The sequence below is a fragment of the Podarcis pityusensis genome, assembly GCF_964106645.2.
Source record: "Podarcis pityusensis genome assembly, chromosome: 2".
NCBI classification, from domain to species: Eukaryota; Metazoa; Chordata; class Lepidosauria; order Squamata; family Lacertidae; genus Podarcis; species Podarcis pityusensis.
The window spans coordinates 112,834,522-112,845,981 of record NC_138029.1 but is presented as its reverse complement, the minus strand read 5'-3'; the positions used below and the strand labels follow the sequence as shown (position 1 = coordinate 112,845,981).

General features: G+C 45.7%; 1 protein-coding gene across 6 annotated transcripts in view; it reads right to left on the bottom strand.

The window, feature by feature from the left end:
• Positions 1-1,142: 1,142 nt before the first annotated feature.
• Positions 1,143-11,460, bottom strand: part of DDAH2 (DDAH family member 2, ADMA-independent) — a 34,502-nt gene continuing 24,184 nt past the window's right edge. For all 6 annotated transcript variants that reach the window (XM_080993087.1, XM_080993084.1, XM_080993082.1 and 3 more), the window contains exons 3-7: positions 9,623-9,722; positions 8,234-8,307; positions 5,705-5,824; positions 4,114-4,257; positions 1,143-2,638 (exon numbers count right to left, since the gene is read on the bottom strand). In XM_080993087.1, coding sequence (XP_080849213.1) covers positions 2,522-2,638; positions 4,114-4,257; positions 5,705-5,824; positions 8,234-8,307; positions 9,623-9,722 — 555 coding nt within the window. In that variant the 3' untranslated portion in view covers positions 1,143-2,521. The remainder of the gene's footprint in view (positions 2,639-4,113; positions 4,258-5,704; positions 5,825-8,233; positions 8,308-9,622; positions 9,723-11,460) is intronic.

Genomic DNA, 11,460 nt, shown 5'->3' with positions numbered 1-11,460 from the left:
AGCAAAGTTCTTAACCCGAGGTACTATTTCTGGGTTAGCAGAGTCTGTGACCTGAAATGTCTGTAACCTGAGGTACCACTGTACATTGAAGATGTACAACGCAGAAACAGCAGGGCTTTTTCCCCAGCCAGAACTCAGGCGCACCTCTCAGGTGGGCGCCATTGGCATTATAAGAGAACAAGGGAGTCGTTCATGGTGAATCCCGGCATCTCTTTTTCCTTTAAAAATAGCAATATACACACACAGCTAAAACCATGCAACATAGACACTTGTGGTAAAGACCCGGTTATCTGTCTGGGAAAGTCTGTCACAACAGAACTGTCTTTGGGTATTTCCAGAAGTTGGGCACCTGTCTTATCTCAACAGGAATGCTATTCCGCGGAGCAAGGGCAACCAAATGGCTGTTAGTGGAAATAGGTTGCCAACCACATTGGTGCGTACACACCCACCCACCCACCCACCCACCCACGTGGATGGACCTATAATAACTACACAATGCAAAGGGTTACTGTTATAGGGTCCAAAATTCAACATTGTTACAAGGTGACACCTGGAATAGGATGTGATTATCATCCCTCCCCCCCCCAAAGGATATTATTATTATTATTACTATTGAATTTATATACCGCCCTATACCCGGAGGCCTCAGGGCGGTTCACAAAAGATCACAATATCTAAAATCAAAATAAAAACAATAACCCAATAATACCTTCCCAAAGAGAGACACATTTTAAAAGGGTATGGGATGTTGGTCAGGTCAGCCAAAGGCCTGGTTTAAAAAGAATGTTTTTGCCTGGCGGCTAAAGGTGTCTAATGAAGGCGCCAGGCGAACTTCCCTGGGAAGAGCATTCCACAACTGCAGAGAAGGCCCCGTTCTCGTGTTGCCACCCTCCGGACCTCTCGAGGAGGCAGCATACAAAGGACGGCCTCAGAAGATGATTTCAGGGACCCAGTAGGTTCATATGGAAAGAGGCGGACCTTGAGGTATTGCGTTCCTGAGCCATTAAAGACACTGCATTAATTGCATTAAGGCAGGGCCTCCCCGTGTTGAGGAGGGCTTAGTCCACATGCCTTACGCTCAGGAACCTAGCTTCCCCACCTGCCCCGCAGCAAAAGCAAAAAAGACTCATCAAGACGGTGACTTGGTTCAATCTTTTTTTATTATTAATTGTTTAAATTGATTCCACAAGGGGTTAAAGAGACAGGGAGTGAATCTAAAGCCCTACATCCGTCAATACGCCTAACTCCCCCCAACAGAGGGCGCTCCCTCTACAGATTCCTATGACCCCCACCCCACTTCTGCCCCCTAACTACGTTACACAAAACACACACAACAGCGCCGCTCGGAAGGAAGCAGAGCTCCTCGCCAACCCGTTGTCTTAATCTAGCTGCTCCTCTGTGGCTGCGCCAGCCTTGCGGATATGCAGAGAGGTTATCTGTTGAGGGTGGCAGTGGGGGAAGCCATTGTTTTTGAGTTTGGGGAGCGTGGGGGGTCTGATTCTGAACTCCCAGTCCCCAAACTGCAGCACCATAAGAGATGGATGTGGCAGGCCAAGCAGTCACAGAAGGAAAGTCATTCCAGAGGTCATTCCAGATCAGGGATGGTTGAACCTGTGGAACTTGTTGGACTCCAACTCCCATCAGCCCCTGCCAGCATGGCCAATGGTCAAGCATGATGGGAGATGTAGTCCAACAACATTCTCATTCTAGTTATTGAATCTCATGGCAGGGCAAGTGGAGTGGCTTTAGGGACACCTTCCTACATCTGACACGAATCATCAGGTGTTGAGATTCAAAACTGAACAGGAGACCCCCTAGTCCACCAACCATCCATCGTAATGGAGTTGCCTGGTTCTGTAGCACTTGGATCACCTCAAACACGTTGAAAGCCACTTATGTCCCACCTGCCCATGTCTCCTGCTCAACAGTTCTTCCAACATGGCGGCTATGAAAGAGAAATGGCCACCATCTTGGGTCTAGTCCTCACAATGGACACATCCCTTAAGCACCTTCCAAGATGGCTGCCCACCAATGTCTCTCAGCACCCGGTTTCATAACACGTCCCCCTCAGCGATGAAGGGAGAGCAGTGCTGCTCTTTTTAACGGTCCATAACGGGCTAAGAAACTTGAGGGAACCTCACTAAAAAAAAAGAGCGATCATTGATTGAAGAGCTAGAACGTCAAGTTTCCCGCTGATGGCTTTTTCTTCAGCACTAGGAGCAAAGTTGAGCACCTATCTACTCTGGGGTAAAAAAAAAAATGTATTCGTAAAGTGTACACTGTAGAAGACAGGAGATAAAAAGAGACTCGTGTGGCTCCGTGGAAGCGAAGATCCAATGTAAATAAAAGAGAGAAACTGTGAGATTTAAGGCCGGTCAAATTAGCGTGTTTGGAGGTGTCCTCGCCTCACAAGGAAGCTAAGGGGAGAGAAAGCGGGGTGCCTGCACAAAGGAACCAAGAGATGGGGGTTCCTCTCAAGGGAATGCAAGAACCTGCATTTTATTGTGGGGTTCGATAGGCACTAGATCTCCAGCTTCTTGTTGATGAGAAGAGAGCAGGAACTGAGAGTCCCACCAAGTTTGGCCACCTCAGTGCAAGCCGCAGGGATGAGGGTGTAGTCCGGAAGCTTCTGGAAGGGCTGTGAGAGGAGGCAGAGAGAAACCGGTTAGACCTCTTCCCAAAGCTATCTCCGTCCCTGCAGTGACCAAGACACACCTGAAGCTCATGAAAAGGCAGGCGGTTTTGCGCGGGGAGACAGAGCACACAGAATGGCTGCAAGGCTTGCAAAAGGCCATGCTCAAAGGTCAACGCATGAGCCACCATTCTTTTGTGGCAGCCTCTGAGCTGGTCATTACGGCGTCTCAAATTCTGCCCCAAAATGAATTGACATAAATACTGTATTTTTTGCTCCATAAGACGCACTTTTTTCCTCCTAAAAAGTAAGGGGAAAAGTCTGTGCGTCTTATGGAGCGAATGTGTGGTCCCTGGAGCCAAATTGCCCAGGGGCGAAAAGCAGATTGTGCTTTTTTCTTTTTTAAAAAAGAGGAAAGGAGGTGTTGAAATGAAGCCGCTGAGCAGCTGATCGGCAAGCGGTCGGGAGGAAGATAAGGGACACTAGCGATAAAGGAGGCGATAAAGGAGGCGTTAAAAGAGGTAAAAGCACATGGATCCTCGGGATTTTTGCATTGGGTCACCCCAAAGTCACCATCAGATCACAGCATGTCCATGGCTACAGCCTGCACCAAAAAAAAATGCATCCACTGTTTTGTGGGGCCGCAATGGCGCAAAAACGTGGTTACAAAGCATGGATCCACATGGATCCTTAGGATTTTTGCATTGGGCTACCCCAAACTCACCGTCAAATCACATATCATGTCTGTGGCCACAGCATGAACCACAAAAATCATACATCCACTATTTCATTCAGAATATTTTTTTTCTTGTTTTCCTCCTATAAAAACTAGGTGCGTCTTAGGGTCAGGTGCGTCTTATGAAGCAAAAAATACAGTACGTACAGTCGTACCTCGGCTCCCGAATGCCTTGGGAGTTGAACGTTCCAGCTCCCAAATGATCGAAAACCAGAAGTGAGTGTTCTGGTTTTTGAATCATGGTTTTTTGGGTTGTTGTTTTTTGGAAGCCAAACGTCTGGCGCGGCTTCTGCTATTGTTTCCGGTGCACCTGTACAACTGGAAACCAATCAGAGGCTGCACCTTGGTTTCCAAATGTTTCGGAAGTTGAACGGACTCCTGGAATGGATTCCGTTCGACTTCCGAGGTACAAGTGTATTGCTTTAATTGTTATGCATTTTTTAACTGGCTAGGGTTTACGCTTTTAATACTTTGAGATGGAATTGCTTTGTTGAGTATTTTTAATTAGGTGTGGATTTTAACCTTGCAAGCTACTAAGATGCCATTTTGGCAAGTAAGTGGCACATTATATTATTATTATTATTATTATTATTATTATTATTATTATTATTATTCCTAGATGCAATCCTCCTCCTCCTCCTCTTCCTCCTCCTCCTCCTTGCAGCCTCCACACCTGGTCCAGGGATATAAACTCAACCCCTTCCCCCGCACCCCACCCACCAGGTAAAGCACTCTTCCCCCTTACCTGTACACTGTTAGGATATTCCTCAGCACTGCGATGGAGAAGCACACTGCTCTTCTGTCCAAGCCGTGCATAGATGCAATTTGCAGCCGGGTCATCCGGCACCGTCAGTGTTTCATAGTGGTGATCGGTCAATTGTTCCATGGTCTTCAACAAAAGAGGGCGATGGGAAGAGAAGGGAGAAGTTCATTAACAGAGGGATTGGGGAATAGGCCTTCACATGAGACCCACGGCAACTGACCAACATCAAAATCAAGAAAGATAAGTTCTAAAAACACCACAAACACCCAGAGCAGAGACCTCTTCTGAAAGCAGAGACGTTTCTGAAAAAACCAGAGGCATTCTTGTTGGGAATGGTGGAAGAGGATATTGATAAGAAGGACCAGAAATTGTTTTTATACGCAACAACAGTGGCGAGGTTTCTGCTGGCTCAGGTGTGGAAACAGCAACAATTGCCGACAGTAGAAGGGTGGCACTATAAGGTTATGGAATATGCAGAAATGGCCAAACTAACAGGGAAATTTTGACAACAGGGCAATGAAACATTTCAAAAAGAATGGGATAAATTTATGTCGTATAGAGACAGGATGGAATAGTGAAACCAGTAGAATGGAATTAAAACTCATAATGGGAAAATAAAAAGAAACTGTCTTAGACATTAATGACATGTGAACTAAAATGTAAAATATAATTAAGATAATCAACAGTATTTGTAAATGAATATGAACAACAAGATTTGTATACATAGAAAGATTTATTTGTATACAAACTTTGTGGATAAAGATGGGAGAACAACAACAATATGTAAAATAGACAAAGACAATGTGAAAACTTTTAGATATAAAAAAGCCAGAAGAAGGAAAGAGGGAAGTCAGCTCTCAGGAGCAAGTACAAATGTAAAATGTAATGTAATATGTTTATGTATAGTAAAAACTAATAAAGGTCATCGGGTGGAGGGGGAAGCAGAGATCTCTTCTGCTAACCAGAAGAGCTGGTCACCCCAATAATGTGGTTTCAAGAAGAGGACAGATAGCAGGCACCAGTCACATCTCCACAGAACAGGGGCAGCTACGCAGAAGGCCCTGCTTCAACTTTCTGTGGGGTGCGGCTTCTGGTATTTGGGGTGTGTGAAGGAGCAAGTCTCATAAGGCATTCATAAGGGATAAAGGCTTTCTTGAAGAAGAAGAGTTTGGATTTGATATCCCGCTTTATCACTACCCTGAGGAGTCTCCAAGCGGCTAACATTCTCCTTTCCCTCCCCCCCCACAACAAACACTCTGTGAGGTGAATGGGGCTGAGAGACTTCAGAGAAGTGTGACTAGCCCAAGGTCACCCAGCAGCTGCATGTGGAGGAGCGGGGAATCGAACCCAGTTCACCAGATTACGAGTCCACCGCTCTTAACCACTGCACCACACTGGCTCTTGGGAGTGGAGAGGAGGTGGACCCAAGTAGCCCACCTAATCCAGCATCCTATTCTCACAGTGGCCAATCAGATGTCCCAAAGGGAAGCAGGAACTGAGCGTAACAGAGCTCTCCACTCCTGCCTTGCGGCTCTTTCTCAGGAGAGGCCCCCTGGGAGGTTGTGGACGTTACCTTCATGGCTTTCTTGGCCACGTCGCTGCTGCCAATGACAACCGTTTCAGAGCCAGCCATGCTGCAGAAGCTACGGAGGTGCAACGTACCCGAGACAGGAACAGTCGACACCGCAAAATCCTGCAAAGAGACATTCCGTAAGACTTCCGGACGTCCATGCCATACAGTTGCAACCAAGAGCTCCACCCATTCTTTCCCCATACGGGACTGAAAAGGGCAGGGGTGAGAAACCAACGGGAGGCTCCACACAAGTTTCTAACAAGGGAACTGCTGATGAGGTGATCTTTCCCCTGCAAGTAAAGCCTTAAATGACCTCAGTCTTGTACACCTGAAGGAGTGTCTCTACCCCTGTTGTTCTGCCCAGACATGGAGGTCCAGCACAGAGGACCTTCTGGCGGTTCCCTCCCTGCGAGAAGCAAAGTTACAGGGAACCAGGCACAGGGCCTTCTCGGTAGTGGCGCCCGCCCTGTGGAACGCCCTCCCATCAGATGTCAAGGAGATACAACTATATAGAACTACTATACAACTTTAAGGAGACATCTGAAGGCAGCCCTGTATGGGGAAGTTGGTAATGTTTGATGCTTTATTATGTTATAGTAATTAATAAATAATAATAATAATAATAATAATAATAATAATAATAATAATAATTCATTATTTATACCCCGCCCACTCTGGGTGCCTTCCAACAGAATATTAAAATACAATAACCTATTAAACATTAAAAGCTTCCCTAAACAGGGCTGCCTTCAGGTGTCTTCTAATAGTCTGGTTGTTGTTTTTCTCTTTGACATCTGGTGGGAGGGCGTTCCACCATATATCTGATGGAAGCCACCCCGAGTGGCTGGGGCAACCCACTCTGTACAAATATAACCATAAAATATATCAACAAACAACAAATATAACAACAAACAACAAATACAACAACAACAACTCCTCATTTGGGGCTTTCCTTTTATACCTGAGGATCACACATGGTGAGACTAATTATATGGCTGTGAGCTGCTGAAAAATATTTATATTTTGATAGTCTCCCTTTCACAACATGGGGGAGCATGTTTCATACAAATGCACAAATACAAATGAGAAAGAAATTCAGGCCTCCCCCATCCACCACCAGCCAATAGTTGCTTTTTCAGTGGGTTAAGGAAGAGTCCCAAGATGAGGACAAGGATACGGTTAGGAACTGTTCATCAGAGATCCAAGGGTGTCACACATTCTCTGGGTGTGGCTATGATATGCGGGTCACATTGGGACATTGAGCAAGGAAAAACAGCTGAGGAAGCAGTGGAAAGTTTAAGCAGTTGGGAGGAAAGAAGTCTCTGTTCATTTCTTGAATTGTTTTCAACGTGGGGGTTCTCAGTAGAAGTTGGCTCAGCAGCGGCCTTGAAAGACAGATTATCAATCTTCCCTTTAATGTGCCACCACAGGAGACTACAGTGGAACCTCGGGTTGTGAATGTGATCCGGGTGGGTGGCACATTCGTAACCCGCAGTGCCGTGTCTGCGCATGCGCAGGTCGCGATTTGGTGCTTGATTGTGATTTTATGTAAACTGTGTTATTTTTACTGTTGTTAGCCGCTCTGAGCCCGGCTTCAGCTGGGGAGGGTGGGATATAAATAAATTATTATTATTATTATTATTGTTATTGTTATTAAGGGACGCAGGTGGCGCTGTGGGTTAAACCACAGAGCCTAGGACTTGCCGATCAGAAGGTCAGTGGTTTGAATCCCCGTGACGGGGTGAGCTCCTGTTGCTCGGTCCCTGCTCCTGCCAACCTAGCAGTTCGAAAGCACGTCAAAGTGCAAGTAGCTAAATAGGTACTGCTCTGGCGGGAAGGTAAATGGCGTTTCCATGCGCTGCTCTGGTTCGCCAGAAGCGGCTTAGTCATGCAGGCCACATGACCCGGAAGCTGTACGCCGGCTCCCTCGGCCAATAAAGCGAGATGAGCGCCGCAACCCCAGAGTCAGTCACGACTGGACCTAATGGTCAGGGGTCCCTTTACCTTTACTATTATTATTATTATGCGCATGCGCGAGCACCGAAACCCGGAAGTGACCCGTTCTGGTACTTCTGGGTTTGGCGTGGTGCACAACCCGGAAATGCATGACCTGAAGTGTCTGTAATCCCAGGTACCACTGTACCGGTTATATTTCCAGGGCACTCCATCTATTCATGCGGAGCGCTGGGGGTGTCCAACAGATGAACTAAACATGTGCCAGCCTTGTGAATAAGGCCGCAAAAATGTTTACTAGTCTGCTAGGGGCTGGCAGAGGAGGGACAGAGAGTTCCAGCCCTCCTGCAGCAGTCTGCTCAAGCAGTTTCACAGAACTGCATGCACTCGCCCGCAGGCAATATCCTTCTCACCTACGGGTACCAGGTTACTGCTTAAATGCAAGGCTGCTGTACACCTTAGAACAGGGGTGGGAAGCAGAAGCAGGATAGCAACAACTGAATAGCTAGGAACCACAACTGTGCAGGTTTTGGGCAAGGAGGTAGAGAAAGGTTTCGTTCCAAGATTCCAGCTCACCCTGAAAGCATCCGCAACCATCTCTGCTCCTCTGTGATTAGTCCACTTGGAAATGCCCACGAAGAACTCTCTACCTGTAAAAAAGGCATTAAGAAGATGGAGAATACTAGAACTGGCAATAAGTCAAGGAGCAAGCCATATTCCTGAGCATTAGCTCTCCCCAGACCTGAATAACAATGCTGGTTTATCTCTTTCCAACTCAGATCTGACTACGACTGCAGCCTTAAAGCTGCAATCGTGGAAGGTATGTGGAGAGGGCAACAACAGGGCAAGGTTATTGCTGGCTCAGGTGTGGAAACAGCAAAAATTGCCTACAATAGAAGAGTGGCAGTACAAGGTTATGGAATATGCAGAAAAAGCCAAACTAACAGCAAAAATTCGACATCAGGGTGACGAAACGTATAAAAAAGAATGGGGAAAATTTATGTTATATATAGAGAAGACAATGTGAAATAGGGAAACCAGTAGAACTAAAATAAACCTCATAACGGAAAAACACAAGAAATTTATTGGATAATAATATCAAAATGAATTAAAAATGTATATTAGGACTATTGTTGAACAATATTTGTAAATGAATATAGACAGACAACAAGAATTGTATATATAGAAAGATTTATTTGTTTACAGACATTTTATGGGAAAAAATTGAAGAACAATTATATATAAAATGGACAAAGACAATGCGAAAAGTTAAAGACGGCATAAAAAAGCCGGAAGGAGGGAAGTCAGCTCGGGAGAGCAAGAACAAATGTGAAACATAATGTATGTGTATGTATAGCATGTAACTAAAAATTCAATAAAGATCATCTAAAAAAAAAAAGGAATGTATGTGGAGAGGAGAGACGGTTTCATTTGCACTAGGCTTCTGCCCTAAAATGCATTTACAAATAGCAAAAGGCAGCCCTGGAACATACAGATCCGTACTGGCGAGAGTGCCTCTGAGCATGCATTAAGTGCAGCTCCCTCCCTCCGTGAATGCCCACCTGCAGACATCTGGGATTGGAGGGCAAAGGGTTTTCAGGCCGGTGTCTATGACTTCCAGGCAGCTTTGAGTAGTGTGTGTGTGTGTGTGTGTGTGTGTGTGTGTGTGTGTGTGTTTTATTAGAAGAGAAACTAACCAGTCATCAGGGGTGGGGGGAAACCCTCAACAGAATCTCATCAAGTTCTCCACTGCTACCATCATCATTTACATGGCACTTCCACTATGAAAAGTGGTTTTGAAGGCTTAGTCACCCTTACCGCAGAACAAAGAAACGAAAACCCCGTGGTGTACTTACAAATTCCCATTTTACCAGGTTAACCCAAATGCAAAGTTCCCTCCATCTTCTGGACCTCCCCGCTCCTGAGATAAGGGCCACTGTCCTCAGTGGCAGAGGAGTCCTTTACCTGTGAACAGGACATCGCTCCCATCCAAGGTGGCGCCTTCATCTGTAACCTCCACCACTCGCAGTTTGAGCTCCTCCAAGACCTTCTTGACGCTGCTGATCTGGGAAAGCAGCAGGGATAGAGGAAGAGATCAGACATTTTCTAGCGCATCCCCTTTCCTTAACACCTCTTCATGCAACTCTCAACACAGTATACCTGAAGGCGCATCTCCACCCCCATCGTTCAGCCCAGACACTGAGGTCCTCCTCCGAGGGCCTTCTGGCGGTTCCTTCACTGCGAGAAGCCAAGTTACAGGGAACTAGGCAGAGGGCCTTCTCGGTAGTGGCACCTGCCCTGTGGAACACCCTCCCACCAGATGTCAAAGAAAGAAACAACTACAGTGGTACCTCGGGTTAAGAACTTAATTCGTTCTGGAGGTCCGTTCTTAACCTGAAACTGTTCTTAACTTGAGGTACCACTTTAGCTAATGGGGTCTCATGCTGCTGCCACACCGCCGCCACACCATTTCTGTTCTCATCCTGAAGCAAAGTTCTTAACCCGAGCTACTACTTCTGGGTTAGCGGCGTCTGTAACCTGAAGCGTCTGTAACCTGAAGCATCTGTAACTCGAGGTACCACTGTATCTGACTTTTAGGAGACATCTGAAGGCAACCCTATTTAGGGAAGTTTTTAATATTTGATGTTTTATTGTGCTTTTAATTCTGTTGGGAGCAGCCCAGCATGGCTGGGGAAACGCGGCCAGATGGGTGGGGTATAAGTAATAAATTATTATTATTATTATTATTATTATTATTATTATTATTATTATCGGCTCCCATCAAACGTTGCCGTATCACTGACAGACAGGCCCCAGGGGCCACAAAATGGACGCTATATGCAACCCTCCATAAACCACTCCCCACAGTGGCCTGCCTCAAGATCTCCCTGTTCGGTGGCTCCCCAAATGGCTTTATTCCACGCCTGCCCAACAACGGGAGTCGGCCACTTGCGCACAAGTGAATTAAAGCAAAACTAAAACGGCCTCAGCTCGGAAGGCGCTTCATATAGAGTCACGCTGAAAACGAACAAGAAAAGGTGAGGGAAACAAAGCGAAACAAAATCCTGTTGCCACGAAACCCCATCAACTCTGGTTGTTGCATGTGGCGGACCTGTAAAAGGGTAAACGACTGTTGGGAAATAATCGATAATGAATTGGGGGGGGGGGGGTGTTTAAAAGCACTTTTCAAAAAACAACAACAACAACAAAACCAGAGTCCTTTTTGTTGGGGATAATTCAGATGGAAATTCCTAGGTGTCAAAAAAGGGTTATTTATGTATGCCACTACTGCAGCCCGTGTTTCGTTAGCCCCAAAATGGAAAACGAGCGAGGTCCCAACTAAAGAAGAATAGCAACTTAAACTGATGGAATATACACAGCTTGCGGACCTAATGTATAGAATAAGAGAACAAGAAGAACATACGTTCAAAGAAGACTGGAAAATGTTTATTGAATATATGGGGGGAAACTGTGTACACTTGAAAACGTTGGCAGCATTAAGATAAATTCAACAGCGTAAATAAGTTTTGATGGATGTAATAATGGAACACTGAATGGTTTCGTTTATGTAAAATATGCAGGGATCTATGAATGAACCATGGAAAGAGAAGAAAGGAAGTCACTGACATTTTAAGGTTGTTTAAATGAATATTCTAAATTGTAAAACAGAAAATTTAATAAAAATCACACACACAAACACACCTGGCTGTTGCAGCTCTCTTTGAGGAAGCCACATGCAATCAGTTTGCATCCTAGCATTGGAAGGGACCCAGAGGGTCATCTAGCTCAACCCCGCAGGCAGT